The sequence below is a fragment of the Schistocerca cancellata genome, chromosome 2, assembly GCF_023864275.1.
Source record: "Schistocerca cancellata isolate TAMUIC-IGC-003103 chromosome 2, iqSchCanc2.1, whole genome shotgun sequence".
Taxonomy (NCBI): Eukaryota; Metazoa; Arthropoda; class Insecta; order Orthoptera; family Acrididae; genus Schistocerca; species Schistocerca cancellata.
In genome coordinates, this window is record NC_064627.1 from 830,914,911 (window position 1) to 830,934,031 (window position 19,121).

General features: G+C 41.0%; 1 protein-coding gene across 1 annotated transcript in view; it reads right to left on the reverse strand.

Annotated features, from left to right (window-relative positions):
• Window positions 1–19,121, reverse strand: part of LOC126162722 (sialin) — a 291,443-nt gene that overhangs the window by 194,906 nt on the left and 77,416 nt on the right. Inside the window, exon 3 of the mRNA XM_049919384.1 lies at window positions 1,823–1,837. Within this exon, the coding sequence (XP_049775341.1) occupies window positions 1,823–1,837 (15 nt within the window). The remainder of the gene's footprint in view (window positions 1–1,822; window positions 1,838–19,121) is intronic.

Here is a 19,121-nt window from a genome sequence, read left to right on the forward strand (position 1 = left end):
AAAATTTTGGCAGTTCCTCTACCTTCACACGATGCTGCCGAAGGATGTACTGCTGAGAGAATCACTGTACACCTTCTCTCCAGCTGACTCGGAGGTAGTGGCATACGGTGACAGTGCTGTGGCTGTGGGGGCGGCAGGCTGGGCCCTAGCAGTGGTATGACTGGTGGGAGCTCCAGACAAGCAGTGCTGGGGATGCACACACTCCCAGTGTGGATCTCAGTATATATTTTTTATTGCTTGTATAAAAGTGCGTACCTCTAATATTACAATCCTATCCTCAGTAGTGGCAGCAGTAGCACAAGTGTGGGAAATTGTTTACAGTATACTTTAGCAATGTCAAACGTATATTTACATAGTTGTCTCTCAAAATGTTCCCACTTGAATTTTTTTTATTTACTTCCATTACTTACAAGTCTACTATAATTTCACCGTGTGACAGTCCTCTACAGCGGCCTCACAGTGATGTCAGAGTGTGTAGATCATTGTTCTTAACACATTAGTAATGCAGGGAGAAGTTCCTTATAGTGAAACGTAGACTTGGTACGTAGGAAGAGCGTATCTGTTCAAATAATGCACTGTAGTGGTTAATGTTAACATTTAAAGCCTCGTATTTATGATAATCTATGTGTGTTTGTCTATGGACGATGATCATGAAAATCAGTGGGTATTTGAAGGAAGAAAATTAACAATGTGCCCTCAAAGTCAGAACAAATTCCCCCAAAACTGTACATAGCAATGGTAACTGGTCGTATGATAAGAATGTTTGCATAAAATGCTAATGGCCACAATACTCTGCTGCAAACTGCAAAATCGAAATTGCAGACGTCATTTGAATTTCACACTTGTACTTTCTGGGGTCAGTGGCCGATATCTGCTGCTGCTGTCTTTTGATGGTGATTGACCAACATCCAGAGAACGAATGATGAGTACATCTCATGGTGATGGCCACCACAGCCTAGAGGGGTGGGGAATGGGAGCTAATCCTTTTCTAGGTTATAAATTTTAGCTGTTAAGAATAGGCTACAAGTATTTGGTCATAAATTAGACTTGTATAACCATAATTTAAGAGTACAAGAGTTTTTTTGTTTACATAAGGCTAAAAGCATCTGGCAGCCATGTTAGATAATAAATTATGCACATTAAGATTAGGCTAACAGCACGTGTTGTAAGTTAGACTTGCATTAACATAACTTAAGAGTACAAGGGTGTTTTTTGTTTACATAAGGCTAAAAGCATCTGGTGACCACATTAGGTTATAAATTATGGTCGTTAAGATTAGGCTAACAGCATCTGTTGTAATTTAGACTTGCATAAATATAACTAAGAGCACAAGTAAACAGTTTGTTAATACTAGGATCATAAACAAACAATGGAGTGCAATTTGTTTACATATGTACTCTACGTGAAGTGGTTGGGTTGTTTGCATAAGGAAAACAATGGGCCCTATGTCCCAGAACCACGGCAGCTCCACTACTCCTACAGAGATAGTACCTAGCTTTAGAAGCGACTGTGAATTATAGCTGTCTAGTGACTATAAACTGTGCATCATATTTAATCCTACACTTGTCTTTCTATAAATAATAATATAGTTAAGTGGAAGTGACAGTGAATTTCACTATATATAATCTGAGCTCAACAATAATTTACACTAAAACGTCGATTATAGGCTGGATGTTTTAAATTAAATCATTAATTTTAATATGGAAGTTTTAATATTATAACATAACTTGTAATTCAAAATTACTCAGTATAATTAGGTCTTAAAATAGACTGACTATTGTAGATGTATAGTTACCATAAACTGTAACCAACGCTACGTTACCTCGTCTATCTGTCCCTAAAACAAAAACAAAATACCATTAAACAATAGAGTAAATGCATCTGCCTATAAGTATTATTACTATAGCAAGTGAAAGTGATTTGGAATTGTCATAGAAGTCACTAAAAAGCTGTATATTTACGCAATTTGAGCCCAGTAGCACAGGGTGCCAGAGGAGAAACGGGAGTATTCAGGGATATGACAGGAACGATTATTCGAAGAAAAAAGGTCCGTAAACATGGTCTCTAAATGAACATCTAAAGAGCTATCAGCACTTGTTCATCTTCGATACTGTGAAACAAATATATTCCACTGCAAGTCCTTTGATTTCTATATCTTGGGAAGAGGTAGTACGGACACAACAAGAAAAAAAATGCATAGTAAAAGTGGGCTCCAAAACGCATATCTTAAGAGCTATGGACACTTGTTCAGCAGAAGAGATGTGTTTCACAGCAGCGAAGACATTTTTATATCAAGATATCGATCGTAATTGAGAAATTATTATAAGGGGCGATCAAAAAGTTTCCGTTCGAAGGCCACGCAGTCCAGAATGGGCATGCCGATCAGACCATATCGCTGTGAGCATTGAGGCAGTCAACCTGCCGACGCACCAGTTTGATAAAACAGATACCCGTTTGATAAAACACCCTATTCCGCTCCGTGAAGAAGTCTGTATATGCCTGCTACACTTTCTCTTCCGACAGGGACCGTCGACCCTCGAAGGCCTTTTTCAAGGTACCGAAGGCGTCATAGCAGCAAGGGGAGAGATCAGGACTTTACGACGGGTTTTTCCCCACTTGAGTTGGCGTAACTTCTGCGTATCGACATTTTTTCGATATGGAGGCGTGCGTTGTCATGAAGCCTGAGCACCTCTTGTCGCAGTCATTGTTTTCGACAGACAAGCTGCCCCATACACACTCTTCATTTTCCGATGGATGTCTACCGGTGTTTGTCCTTCGGCAGCCAAGAGAAGAGTAACTGCACGTTGGTCGTTTTTGAACGAATTTGGCAAAAACGTCGCCATAGCTCACGTTTACGCACTTACCACAAGAGCATCGGAAAGACACGAATGCCACATTAATCTCTTGCCCACACGTCGGTGCTTATAAACCGACATCGGAATCGCACTACGTCGCATATACGCTGCAGCAACGCCTTCAATCGGAAAGTTTTTGATCGCTTCTTACAATTATTTGCAATTGCACATAATTAAATTAAAAGTGACTGGCTATTGTAGCTCTACTGTCACTTAAAATTGTAAGAATTAAATTACCATCTATGTCCGTTCTTAACGAAAACTGTAAATAATATTAAGGAGGTGATTCTAACATTTCTCATTATAAACTATATCTCTTATCATCTATCTTTTGCTTCTTGAAATTTATCTCATTCATTTTCTATAATTTCTTGCTTCTTTAATTGTATATATGTTTTCAAAAGTATACAACACTGTAGAAAAAAAATAGAAAAGAAAACAAAAGAATAACAATAATAATATGTATGGCCTGCATCCTATTGGTGGGATACGGGCAATGGTGTGTGTGGCTGAAAGTGTTAGTGCGTTACTAATGAGCTAGTTCATTCAGCCAGACACGGTGGCTACGAGAGCATAACACAGTGGCTACGACGGCATAAGATCCACCTTAAGAAATTAGGTCGTGGATTATGAATAACTATAGCAAGCAAAAAATGGTTAGGGATTATTAACTAATAAGTATTAACAGTACCTATAATTATGAACAATAGTTATTAAAATACTTATTAATTAATAATCCCTAAACTACAGGCGGCCGGGGTGGCCGAGCGGTTCTAGGCGCTGCAGTCTGGAACCGCGCGACCGCTACGGTCACAGATTCTCGAATCCTGCCTCGGGCACGGATGTGTGTGATGTCCTTAGGTTAGTTAGGTTTAAGTAGTTCTAAGTTCCAGGGGACTAATGACCTCAGAAGTTAAGTTCCATAGTGCTCAGAGCCTAAACTACAAGTTACAGTCACGAACAGTACACAACTATCTATATATTTATAATGTGAAAAAAAAGGTTTCTGAACAATGGTATGGGATGACACAGAATATTGCAAGGAGTCCAATACTTGTTCTCTAGTGGCAGCGCAGACGTGAAGGGGTTACGGTACATTTGGTGCATAATACAGTCATCCTCACGCGTGGTCGTCGGATGTGGTCGACTGGAACTTTGACAATGAATAAGTCCAACATCGGACCACTGTCAGATGCGAATACGCCACAAATATGGATACTGCATGTTTCGCCTAGTCAGCCAAATGGAGACCCCAAAATGAGGCCTTTCTCACATTCCGTCAGATACTGATAACGCAGTCTCACACGACCACGCGGCATCTCCGTGTCCTTCACAGTGATCCCTCAACATATGATGCTATTGACGTTCCTTATATGCCCTACCAGGCCTGGTAACAACACTAATCACCAAGAATAATTACGTCACTCTGGTGGCAGTCCAACCCGTCACAGAGAATTGCAACGCTAATCATTTACATACCCGTCGATGGTGTCTACGATACGTATATGTTACACTGACATCCGACTATGTCTTCTGGGTGGTTTACTTTTCCGTGAGGACGTGTATTTTACTGAATGGGCAGAACAATTGTGCTGAAGCACATTTTAGGAAAGAAACGGTTACACGGGAAATGATCACAAATTTTTAGTATTTTTATCGCTTTTATCAGATTCTTGTAGTGTAGCTCTGATGATGAGGGTTTGGTAATTGGAAACGCTTCGATTCCAGTGATTTCGCATTCTGTATGGTGGTAGAGCCTACATTTGGACATTCAGTTTAATAACCACATTTTGAACCTTGAGTTTAACAATCACAGTCTCGCATGCATCATGAATAATATCAAGCACTGAAAGAATAGGTCAAACTGAGCACCAACTCGAAGAATTTCGCGATTTGTTTAAGTGACGTAAGATATCAGCCGTATCAGCCTGTTTCCCTTAATGGAGGGACCAGTTCGGTGGTTAATGATTTGGTATCGTTTCATCAATGCCTCAAAAATCAATAAAAAGTAAATTTTAAAGCACTGGAATTTTTCCCGAACTACATAACACTGATCGAGCGAGATGATACTTTGGTTAAGACTCTGGATTCATATGCATGAGGAGTTAGGTTAATTTCACCGTCTAGCCACACAGATTTTGGGTTTCGTGAGATCCAGTCTGTTGTCTTCCACGTCCTTGTCTCACACAGTATGTGCTCCGCCTGTAATCGGGCGTCGCAGATGGGACGTCGAGCAGTAAGCTTCCTCGCTTTCTACATATCCGCGAACGAATTAAGGCTAGCGAAAGACCAGGAATAGCTGCGTGTCAGTGAAGCTTCTCGTGGGAAATCGTCCAAAATTTTCTGACAGATATTGAAAGACTGTTTTATGCTGCGGGTATATCGACGGAACCAATGCCAAACCACTTTGGGGTAACATGCAGTCGAGTACCTTGGTTGGTTGGTTTATTAGGGGTAGTGGACCAAACAGCGAGCTCATCGATTCCATTGGATTAGGGAATGATGGGGAAGGAAGTTGGTCGTCACCTTTCAAAGGAACCATCCCGGCAGGTGCCTGAAGCGATCTAGGGAAATGTCGAGTACCATTTAAAGCTTTTTTGTGGTGGTCTGGGTGATTCTGTGCTGTTAAGTGCTTTCAATGAGCAACGTGGAAATGTAAAACAGGTAGATCTACCTCGGAAAGAAACTATTGAAAGAGACTGTCGCTTCAGTATCTGAACGACAGTGCTAACCCGCTGGTTCGCTTGGGAGGCGGGATGCGTGCCAGTTCGCCACATGCGCGGAACAGCTTGGCAAGCCCGTGACACCCATTCGCCCGCCATCCAATGGCCCGCGCATTCTGTAAACACAAACAAACGCATCCGGCCTTTGCAAAAAGACGTGTGTTCGATCACGACTCGAGAATTCTCGAGTACTGCTCGAGCTTTCGATTATCCTGCTGTCTAGCGACTTTCGGTACTATCTCCATGACGTGTCTTCGCATTATTAAAGTGCTATTAATTGTAATAACAAAATACTAGCGAAACATGTAGCGGAATATCTTCTATGGTGCAGGTCATACGTAAAAACAGCAGCTAATACGTAAACAAAAGATCGCAATCGCGATTCAGTTTAACTCTCTAGCTTTCGCTCGTCCCAGGATCTAGTCGCTACTATCACCACGAGGGGTCTTGGTGCTGTATTTTACTCACGCGATCGCAGTTACATTCAGTTTAATAGGAAATATTCGTTTATTAAGCATTTCATTCGCAATTAATTTTCTTCCTTGTTTCCTCCGAATACAACCACATCGTTTTCAAGCTGATTAAAAGACGGTAACTTTTTTACCAACTATTCTAACAGGAGTGTATTAACTGAGTTCCAAATGATCGTTCGCAACCCACTTGATAAAACCTTATAGTCTCTAATAAAAAAAAAACGAAATACTGAACTTGAACAGTGTGAAGAATTATTTTTAAGGAGAAGATTGCTAGTTTTACTTAAAAATCGCCATAAATGTTTATATCTACTCATACTGGATGAAAACCGTTATTGCATATACAATGGAGTTTGTGCTGTGGCAGGATTTGATACCATTTGACGAAGCTGTCAAATTTGATATTGCGGTACAGCTTCTTGTTCTGGCGAGTTCGTTCTAAGGCGAATATCGTTTGCCCTGCCCTATGTGCAACGCCTTTGTGCCAAGCCTGTATCAGTTGACAGCATAGCTTCCTTTCCTGCTGAATTCCTACCTGTAAATGCAATACTCTTTAGAGACATTAATTATTTTTAAATGCTGCAGCAGGAAATACTTCCCAGTGCCTCTCCAACTGAGAGGTTAAACCTGTCATGCACTCACTGTCACAATGATTTCCACACTAGCGACAAAAACTTCACGTTACAGCGATATTATTTAAAAGATTAAGCTATGAAGCATTCTCCGTCTTAAAAATGTACTCATTAATCTTTCATCAGGTTCGATGATGATTTCCATCTTTAGCAAGTCTTTTCGTATCTACACATCTGCTACTTCAGCGTCCTCAATATAGGTAGCATACATCTAAGCTTTCCATTCGTTTATCTACCTCATTCTTCTTGTGATCCCGAAACTTACCATAGGAAGGGTGACTTCCTTCAACATTCCGATCACTGGAGACAGAGTACTGGCCTGCGCTGGCCAACAGACTGTGCTGTCAGAAATCACATTCTGCGCAGCTCCCTTCGCGTTTGTGAAACGATTCACTGTAAATATAACAACCTTAACTCACTCCACTGAAAACATCGTTGCCTCAGTTTCTTGGTAATTTTGAAGGGTCGGTGTAGTCAGTGTGGCTGAATGCCATGCGAAGAGCCCGAGTTAGATTCCCGGCCGGGTCAGAGATTTTCTCCGCGTGAGGACTGAGTGTTGTGTTGTCTTCATCATTACCGACGCGCAAGTCGCCTAAGAGGCGTCAGATAAAAGGACTGCACCCGGCGGCTCAACTCCCCGAAAAGCGACACACGAACATAATACGTCACGCGCACTTGTTTTTTTTATGAATTATTACACTACTTTTTTACCCACGTAATCTTTCATATGGGTAACAAAATTCTGACGTTCTAAAAAACTGTCTATTAGTATCTAGGGTCACGACCCGTACTTTATACATAAAGTACTGCACGTTATTTCGGGCAAATGTTCTCTATATTTTATGATAACAATAAGGTACGTGAAAATACTTTATTTTACACAGACTGATTTCTTCAACGAATCATTTTACGTAAATCGCTGAAAGACCACAAAAGCTTATGTTAATTTTGCGTATAATGGATCGGCTGAGTAACTGAACCGTGAACTGAGTACAGCAACATAATTTAAAATGTCAGTATTGTCAGTGTCAAAAAGTTTCAATTCAGAAAAGTGAGAACCGGTTAAATTCATATTCCTTGCCACTGTTAAGTACAGTATAAGAGTTTACTAAACTGTGTACAGTAAGTAAAGTTCTCTCTGTGGATTATTTATTTCTCGAAAAATTAACCAACGCCCTCCACAGTGCTGCTATTATATATCGGCACTAGCAGCAACACTTCGTGTCCTAACGAGATGACTGCTGCCAACCTCAGGGATGTAACAGTTGTGGCATTACTGCACCGTCGCAAAGCCTCGTGTTGCGTGTTTCAATTTTTTTGTATGAGATGGATTGAGTGCAATAAAGTTCGATTATTCGGTTTTATAGCTTTTTGTAATAGTGAATCATGGATAAAGGGAACTTTCTTAAAGTGAGTACCCCTGCATACTTACAAAACGAAAGACACGAAGTGTCTCTCAACTTGATAAAAACGAATTATTTATTCATCTTAACACTGCAGAGATGCGGTAAAACTGTTTCATAGTGACAATTACTGATTAAATATTGCTAAAAGCGATAAATAATACATTTCTCAACAAAATAACTCAATAAAATAAATAATACTTTATTTTAATAAATGTATTTTTTCTGTAACTTTAACAACCAATATTCTTTATTTACTCAAATACAAGTGTTCCCGAACTTTTGTGTCCGTTTTCTTTTGCACTAGAAAAGTAGGTACTCAAAACTACTCACATAAGTAAACTACAGTTCAACATGTGTAAAACACTCAGGAAAAAACTATTGACTTTTTTGTTACGTGTAGCCACAACACTAATAAATAAACTTTGGATTTTCATGTTCTTCATTATTAACTTGAAGGCTTTCAAAATAGATATGATTTACAGGAGGTGTGTTGCAAGTAAAATTCTTTTGTTGATACGATGTGGTTCATCATTTTTTCTTGTTAACTCTAAGCTGGTAGGAATTGCCTCTCAACCAATTTTTGTAATGAAACGTTTAAAAAATCAGCACTCACTTGACGTCTGACCTTCACTGAAATTTTTACTTGCTTCCTACTTCTATTTCGGTAGATCTACTGTAGATTAAGCGCTTTCTGTTGTTGCAAGACAAAGCGAACCAGTGATTGTAACAACATTACATGCGTTTACTGATACATATCACATTAAATTTATTTGATGGTAACGTAAAAGAATTCTCCAAAATTTTAAAATATGCTTTCTCTAAAACTTTTGAGGTTAATCTAGTGGCAATGTATGGCCTGTGTTAAGCGACACTTCACGGCATTTTCAACATCTCATCTCATGTATTTCATGGTGCCCTATCAGGATAAAAAAGGATCAGTTCCCATTAACCCCCTTGCCACACATCCATCTCTTATCTCGACTACAAAATTTCAATGTCACAGTCATGTTGAGACAGCACCATGGCAGTTTTCATCCAACGAATAAGGTATGGCAAACCAATGCATCTAGCCGACAAAAGCTTTCTAGTAGTTCAAGTGGAACTACTTGTGCCAGTATGTAGAACATCCACATATGCATGACTACTCTACAATTTACACTTAAATACCTGGCAGAGGGTTCATCCAAACCCTTTAGTATTATTTCTCTACCCCTACACTCTCGAACAGCGCGCAGGAAAAACGAACTTATATCTTTCCGTGCGAGATCTTATTTCTCTTAATTTATTAGATGATCATTTCTCCCTTGTAGAAGGGCATCAAAAAGTATTTTCGCGTTCGAAATAGAAAATTAGAGGCTAAAATTTCGTGAAAAGTTCTCGCCACAAAGAAAAGCGCTTTTGTTTTAATGATTGCCACCCCACCTCGCGTATTATATCCGTGACACTCGCTCCCCTATTTCGCGCTAATACAGAACGAGCTGCCCTTCTATGAACTTTTCGATGTTCTCCATCAATCCTTTCTAGTATGGATCCCATACCGCACAGCAATACTCTAGCAGAGGACGGACAAGTGTAGTGTAGGCAGTCTCTGTCATGGATTTGCTGCATCTTCTAAGTGTTCTGGAAATAAAACGTAACGTTTGATTCGTTTTCCCCACAATATTATCTATGTGATCGTTCCAATTTAAGTTGTCCGTAGTTACATTTATTTCAAATGCCAGCCTTCAAATTTATGTGATTTAACTTGTAACCGAAATTTAACGGATTCCTTTTAGTAATCATTTGTATGATCTCACACTTTTCATTATTTAGAGTCAACCGTCACTTTCTGCACCATACAGATACCTTATCTAAACCAATTTGCAATTAGTTTTGATCATCTGATGACTTTATCAGATGGTAAATAACAGCACCATTTGCAATCAATCTAAGATAGCTGCTCAGATTGTCTCCTAAATCATTTATATAGATTAGGAACAGCAAAGGGCCTATAATACTTCCTTGGTAAACGCCAAATATCACTTCTGTTTTACTCAATTACTACAAACTGTGATCTTTCTGACAGGAAATCAAGAATCCAGTCGCACAACTTAAACGATATTCCATACACACACAATATGATTAGAAGCGCTTGTGAGGAACGATGTCAAAAGCCTTCTGGAAATCTAGAAATGACATCTATTAGAAATCCCTGGCGATAGCATTCATTATTTCATGAGAATAAAGAACTAGCTGTGTTTCACAAGAATGATATTTTCTAAACCAGTCCTGAGTATGTGTCAACAGACCATTACCTCCGAGGTAATTCATAATGTTCAAACACAGTATGTATTCCAAAATCCTACAGCAAATCAACGTCAGTGGTATGGGACTGTAATTCATCAGATTCCTCCCACATGTATTCTTTTATTGAGTATTCGTGTGACCAGCGCAACTTCCCAGTCTTTAGGTACGAATCTTTTGTCGAGCGAGTCTTGCCTTTATCAAGTGACTTGAATTGCTTCACTACTCCGAGGATATCTACTTATAAGTTACTCATGTTGGAATTAGCTCTTGATACGAATTCTGGAATGTTTACTTCGTCTTCTCTGGCGAAGGAATTTCGGAAAACTGTATTTAGTAACTTCGCTTTAGTTGCTCTTTCATCGGTAACATAACCACCACTATTGCGCAGTGAAGATTATGATTTTGTCTTGCAGCAGGTGTACTTTACATACGACCAGAATCTCTTTGGACGTTCTGACATTTCGAGACAGTTTCGTTGTGGAAACTACTAACAGCATCTCGCATTGAAGTCAGCGCTAAATTTCGAGTTGCGAGCTTCGCTAATGTTGGAGATTCGCGGTCATTTTAAATTTGGTATGCTTTCTTCGTTTTGTTGCTTCTGCAACACTGTTCTGACCTGTTTTCTGTGCTATAGGGGATCAGTACCGTCGCTTATTAATTTACTTGGTATAAATCGCTCAATTACTAACGATGCTCTTTCTTTCAATTTAAGCCACATCTGGTCTACGCTTACACTGTTAATTCAGAAGGAATGGAGACTAACACTTAGGAAAGCGTCAAGCGAATTTTTATCTGTTTTCTTAATAAGTATATTTTGCGTTTATTTTTGGTGGTTTTGAATTTTACTGTGTTCATGTTCGCTACAACGACCTTGTCATCGCTAATCTCTGCATCCGTCATGATGCTCCCCATTTGCTCAGGATTATTTGTTGTTAAGTTGTCAGTTATATTTTTCAACCATTTGCACTTCGAGTGGCTCCTGAACTAACTGTTCAAAATAATTTTCTGAGAAAGCGTTCAGTACGATTTCGCAGGCATTTTATGCCCACCAACAATTTTAAAAATATATTTTCAGCAAGATATGGAGGGTACATTGAAGTCACCATCAACTACAATTGTATGAATGGGGTATTTATTTTAAATGAGACTCAAATTTTCTTTCAACCTTCCAACAACAGCATCATTTGAGTCAGTGGGTCGGTAAAAGGAACAAATTATTAATTTATTTTGGTTGTCAAGTATAGCCTTCATCCACACTAACTCACAGGAACTACGTGCTTCAACTTCGTTATAGGATAAGCTACATCTAACAGCAACAAACAAGCCACCACCAATTGATTAAATCTATCCGTTCTAAACACCGTTGGGTCCTTTGTCATAACTTCGGCTCAACTTTATCTCCGGGTTCAGCCATCTTTCAGTACCTATAACGATTTGATCATCAGTACTTTCTCTTAGCACTTGGAGCTCTGGTTCTTCCCACAAAGCTACAATTTACTATTGTAATACCTATGGTTCCCAAGTCTACCCACGACCTGAGTTTGGCGTGCACTCTATGAGACTGAAGCCCCTTTCATTCTTTCCTGAGATCCTTCAGCCTAAAAAAACCGTTCAGTCTACTCCACACAGCCCCTTCTGCCCGAATAGCCGCCTGCTGTGTGCAAAGGATCCCTGACCTGTTAAGCGGAACACGATATCCCGCCACCCTATAGCGCGCGTCAAGAAATCTGCAGACTACACGGTCGCACAACCGTCTCAGCCTCTGATTCAGACCTTCCAATCGGCTCTGTACCAAACGTCCGCAATTGGTCCTGCAGATGACGCTGCAGATGGTGAGCTCTGCCTTCATCTCAGGAGCAAGACTGACAGTCTTTACCACTGCAGCTAACCGCCAGAAACCAGAGAGAATCCTTTTCGATCCAAAGTGACACATACCATTAGTGCCCACACGAGCCACCATTTGCAGCTGGCTGCACGCTGTGCTCCTCATGGCACCCAGACGGACCCGTTTCACATCTGAGATGACTACATCCTCCCAGTATCCACACAGAGCGCACACTGGCTTTCTTTCCCTTCTTGGCACCCATATTCCTAAGGAGCTTGTGATATTCGCTATTTTTGACAGCAAATACGAGTAGTTAATACTTTCAGCCAGAAGGCAAATACTTGTTTATAAATGATGATTAATGTATAATGAAGCGTCGCATGGCGACGGTGGAATTTTCTAAATAATGTAATTCGTCGTCTTTGGGCGGCAATATAAACAGAAAAATACGGATGGATATGCGATCCTTCACTATTTTGTGCGCTGGAGAACAAATGAAGCCTTGAGCGCTAAAAAGACTTGTACTGTTTTTCTCGAATAAGACGGACGCAGATTTGTGGTAGTCTGATCTAATTTTTACTAAATGTATATAAACGTGTTATGTCTAAGTTTGAGTGAAGTGTAAAGAACTGTTATAACTTACCGTGACGACGCACGAGCGACTCAAAGAAGACAATGGCTATATAAAAGAGCGCTCAATGGACAGGATATGGACATAAAAATCTACCGTCATTGTAGTATTAAGCTTAAGGTACGATATATGTTTTTAGTTATAATAAATATTTGTTCTGGGAATACTGAATCATTTAGCAGTGCTCATTTCTATTATCTCCTCAGTATTATTTTCATTTTAATTATGCATTTTGCTAATATTACAGACTCCAAGATCAGCAGTCCAATGTGCGTGTTACATTGATAAAAAGAAAACTGTTTTATCGTCTTCTTGCATCAGCTTTAATATTGAATTTCCCTTTTGTGTGATGTTACAGTTGTTTTTGCGCCCTTAAGAACTTTCTGGTCCCTTAGGAAATTGTTTTGTCGTAACAATAACTTCACAACCGGGTATGATCGTATCTACGATCATGAAGTAATTAGAAAGACGATAACGCAACTTCTTAATCAATAGCACGCTAGTTGTGACTGCCTCAAGCCACGCGAAACTGCAAGTAAAAACTATTCACATCTCATAATGCAATATTTTATGACAATGGTCAATCCATGATTCTTACGCCAATTGTGATTGATAAAACAGTTAGTTAAATCTCAATTTCCAACTTTCCATTGAATAACAACATCACTTTTATTTTGTAACATCACAAGCTCCATTACGTGCCTAGCACAGGAGCTCACAACTACAAATAATCCCACCCTTTGCGAATGTCCACACACGCTGAGGAGCTTCCTCTGAAACAGGACAAGTGACTGAATCTGCTCAGGATCTTTATCAGCCACAGGTAGCGTCTGGAAACTTTTTACCGGACAAACCAAGGCCTTTCGATCAGCTTCCCGGAAAGTCTTTCACACCTTGGAATGATCTCCCTCTCGACCACAGGTGAGGGGTCAACCTCTGTGTGGACGGCAAGTGGGGTGCACAGTAGTGGACCTATAGGGGGACGCTTGGCACGTGCTGCACATCTCTTGGATTCCTACGTCTGGCCCCCCGCACGTCACTGGCAGTTCAAACTACAACACCACTAGAGATTGCGTGATCAGACTAATTCCTACTGCTCCTTCATCTGGAAGTAGAGAATATTAATCACAAAAGCACTTTTGCGTACTTTGTATTGCCGAATATTCCGCTTTGATATGTTCAACATTGATGCATCCGTGTCCCATTCGTTAACGAATTACCTCTTTCATGGAAGCAAAATCCTCCGACAGTCTGACTGGAGACTCATGTCACTGGATCTCAGATACACTCTATGGATGACACATCAGGGGACTGAGCGGGCCACGCCAGAATCCGGAAGTTCCTTGAAGTGTTTCTGGTGAGCTCTTGCATTATCCTACTGGAATATACCACTTGATACACCGGTTATGAAGAGTATAACAGCAAGGTTGTTCTTTCTTGTTCCACTCGCAAACAGAACGAGCGATAAACGACTGGCTATATGCCTCCGTGTGAGCCCTAATTTCTACTATTTTATCTTCGTGGTCTTAAGTGAAATTAACGTTGAAGGCAACAGAATCGTTCTGTAGTCAGCTCCAAATGCCGGTTCTCTAAAATTTCTCAATAGTGTTCCTCGAAAAGAATGTCGCCTTCCCTCCAGGGATTCCGATTAGAATTCCCAAAGCATCTCAGTAATACTTGCGTGTTGCTCGAACCTAACAGTAACAAATTTAGCAGCCCCCTCTGAATTGCTTCGATGTCTTCCTTTCATCTGAGCTGGTACGGATCCTAAACACTAGAGCAGCGTACTCAAGAATAGGTCGCACTAGCGTCTTATATGCGGCCTCCTTTACAGATGAACGACATTTTCCTAGAATTCTCCCATAAACCGAAGTCGACCATTCGCCTTTCCTACCGCAAAGCTCACATGCGAGCACTAAGCCCCTCTTCGACAGTTATCAAATTAGTCCCGATGTGATGTCATATTCAATAGCTCGCCACAACAACATTAGAGGAGTTGGAGAGGCTTGCATCTCGAGAATGACTGTCCCCTGTGTCCTTTCACCATGTCGCCTACAGACACGGTGGCAGGGGTCCAAGTACAGTTATGGAGACACCGTGGAAAGCACATAAATTGTGACCCCGTCATGCCCCCGCCCCTACACGCCTACATGCTACACCACTTCATTCTCAACAAACCGTCGCCCACACTTAGTCGTTCGCAGCCAGTCTTCCCCACCACCCTATCGCCTCACATTTCCACACATAACACTACATCAATACCCAGACCGCTCTCCTTCCACTTGAGTCATAAGTGAAATGAGCAATAAAAACTTTAAGAAGTCTATTTTATTGTAAGATTTTCCGTGAACAGAAATATAATTTTAATAATTTTCTCCCGACTTATCCATACATGAAACAGGTGTTCTTCCTTCAATCATTGCACATAACAAGTACTGCACGAACAACCGAAGGTACATTTTAACTAAATGTAAACCGAACTGTTTTTTCGTAAGGCTTTATTTAACTACAATCCACGCAGAAGTGGCGTGGCCCGGAGGCCTGGCGTCGGCGAGGCATGGACGTAGCACTGACGGGATGTAAGCAATGCCCACTGGCGTTATTTATCAACGATAAATGGTCCTGTTACCGGAAAATTACTACCTAATGGTGTGAGTGGAACGAAGTTGTAACTGCAACTCGTAATAAAGAAAAAAAAGTTTCTCATGATCCTCGCAGCCAAAGAGTTGCAGACATACGTTAAATATTTGAGTAGCTGTGTAGCATCTAGTCAAAACTGAAATGTTTCGAAAAATAATTCCTATTTTTCATAACATTTCCATTTAAACGTAAGCGGAAATATCGCAGATTTTGTGAGAGATGTTCAAAATATTAGGACACCTTTCCAAAATCTGATAGTCCGAAAATATTTCGTAGCTGTAGACCGGAAGTTCCTCGTTACAGGGCACAGTTTCCGACCATTTTACACGAACTTGCCCTTACAGAGAGGAAGAAAAGATCCTCACACGTACAGTGTGGCTATAATTAAACTGTCGCTACTTGAGAGGGCTCCCAGGAAAAACGATTGCTCGTAGGATAATAAAATCTTCGTGGTAACTTTTCGACAGACACGTGGAGGAGAAATAATGAATAAACCATTGAACAAAAAAACACATTTTATAATTGCGTACCACGTTTACGTCCAAAGTTACAAACGTTGCTCAGTGAGACGATAATCTACACCCCACTTAACCTCGAGCCGCGCTACAGACTGCTCTACTGCTGCCCGAAACATCTTGGGTGGGGTGGGGGGGGGGGGGGGAAGATGTTGGCTGCCTCCCTCGCTAAGCTCATCTTCGACCTCCAACGTGTGTCAATGCCCCACTGGTAAACCCTGTCCTTTAGGTAACCCCACAAGCAGAATTCACACGGGTTCAAATCCGGTGATCTTGATGGCCGCTCAGTTCCCAAATCACTAGTTAACTGGAACTTCCGAATCACGTTCTTCACCCTCAGATCGAAAAGAAGACTTCTCCGTACTCCTGCAGTACGTCGATCCTCGCGAAGAATAGCACCACTATTGCTGTTGTTTTGATGAAACAGCTTTACAACTAAAGGCCTGCGCAACTTGACACATGTTGAGTGTCTTTCAGCCGCGCGGAATGGCCGTGCGGTTTGAGGCGTCATGTCACGGATTGTGCGACTCCTCCCGCCGGAGGTCCGACTCCTCCCTCGGCCAAGGGTGTGTATGTTGTTCTTAGCATAAGTCAGTTTAACCAGTGAGTAAGTCTAGGGACCGACGACCTCAGCAGTTTCATCCCTTAGGAATTCACACACATTTTTGAACTGTCTCCCAAAACCAAACTTTGCACGCCGATTTTCCAATACCGCTTCTGAGTGGTCACCTAAAACTTCTACATCGATTCTGGAAATCTGCTTCTGGTTACCAGTTGCCCCATTCCACAATCGATTTTCGGTCCCATGTAAACACAACCTCTTTGAAACGTGCTTGAACTGTCAGCTTTAGTCTTGTTTTTACAAGTTTTCGACTATTAGTCACGGAGTGGCTTTTTGTACAGTGAAGGATAAGTATAAATATCAAACTGAAGCTGTTTACATCTGGTATAAATGAAGAGATATAGCGATTGCGCGACGAAGCGTCATTCACCAACAGTGGTAACGTAAACGTGCATATTATGCACTATTGGACAACGGAAAATCCACGATGGCTGCGACAAGTGGAACATCAGCGACCTTGGCGGTGCGGCATTATGGGAGGAAGGATAATTGGCCTCCATTTTATCGATGGCAATCTAAATCGTGCAATGTATGCTGATTTCCTACGTAATGTTCTACCGATGTTACTACAAGATGTTGCACTGCATGATAGAATGGCGATGTACTTCCAACATGATGGATGTCCGGCACATAGCTCGCGTGCGGTTGAAGCGGTATTAAATAGCATATTTCCTGACAGGTGGATTGGTCGTCGAAGCACCATACCATGGCCCGCACGTTCACCGGATCTGATGTTCCCGGATTTCTTTCTGTGGGGAAAGTTGAAGGATATTTGTTATCGTGATCCACCGACAACGCCTGACAACATGCGTCAGCGAATTGTCAATGCATGAGCGAACATTACGGAAGGCGAACTACTCGTTGTTGAGAGGAATGTCGTTACACGTATTGCCAAATGCATTGAGGTTGACGGACATCATTTTGAGCATTTATTGCATTAATGTAGTATTTACAGGTAATCACGCTGTAACAGCATGCGTTCTCAGAAATGATAAGTTCACAAAGGTACTTGTATCACATTGGAACAACCGAAATAAAATGTTCAAACGTACCTACGTTCTGTATTTTTATTTAAAAAACCTACATGTTACCAACTGTTCGTCTAAAATTGTGAGCCATATGTTTGTGACTATTACAGCGCCATCTATCACAAAGCGAAAAACGTGGTCCAACTAAAACATTCATATTTCTTTACGTACTACACGAATATGTAATAAAAAATGGGGGTTTCTATTTAAAAAAACGCAGTTGATATCCATCTTACCTATGGCAGCTCCATCTAGGGGGCCAACCATAGTGCCATCTGGTTTCTCCCTACAAGCTATACAAGTTTTGTTCTTTGTAGTTTTTTTCGTTTGACGTTTATTTCGTGAGATATTTGGCCCATATATAAAAAGCTGAGTTAATGGTTCAACGATGAACTTGAACAAGCGTCATGGAACGTCCGCCCCGAACAAGTAGAACAAACGGTAACGAACAAACTGAGAATTGGTGATGGTGTTGGACTGTCAAGCGGGCGCGCCGTATTCAAGACTCCATCGTGCCACTTTTATATATAATTTTTTTTCTCGACCTTATGAACTGTCCATTCGGTCATTGAAATGTTTGTTCTCTTTCTGTAGTCTTGGCAGTTGTCACACTATACAATTGTTATAGAACATGAGTCATGTGGTAAGAATACGTTACCGTCGCAAGTAAATGTGACGAATAGTGAGAGCAAGCGAGATACAACATAGACATCACACAGAAATAAGAACAACAGTTAAACGGGTGTGAACAATGTTACAACAAAGGAATTCAAGCGTCAAAACTTCCAAAACGTAACGCAGCTTCAAACACGTTGAAAACGTATGTTTTGACAGAGCACAGAGAAACTGTGTGATTGTGAAACTGTTGCGTTCATTTGTTGCAGCTTATGTGAAAAACTATTATGTTTTCATCTTTTCCTTGGGTGTGATCACATTCACATTCATACGGACACCAAAATCGGGCAAGGAAGCATATCTCACTCGCTTAGCAGTCATTCAAACGATTCCTATCATATGACACACGTACTGTCACCAGTGCCGTGCATGACACACCAGACGTGTTCTCCGGTGGAGGTTTCGGTTGACTTGTCACGTTGTCATCAAACGTACGAGCGAGGTTTGAACACAGGTCGCCCGTATCGTAGTCCAACACCATAACCACTTCACCATAACGCCGCTGGTGTTTCCTGCTGCTCTATCTGTACTTCTTGTCCGTCGACCTTTCACTGTTTCTATTTTGCGTTTTCTCACAGTTCATTACACCTTCTTCCTGTTTTAATGCTTGATCTGAGGGTCTGAGAGGCGGGGGGGGGGGGGGGGGGGGGCGATGGGGAGTTTCGCTTCTAAGAAGTCAAATACAGCTACAATGTCCATACTCTCAGACAGCAAGGCCTTTGATGCTACGCTAATTTTTTCTGGGTGTTTATACTGAATCTGAAAATGATACGATTATGTGTTCAAGCCATACAGCTACACTTCACACGT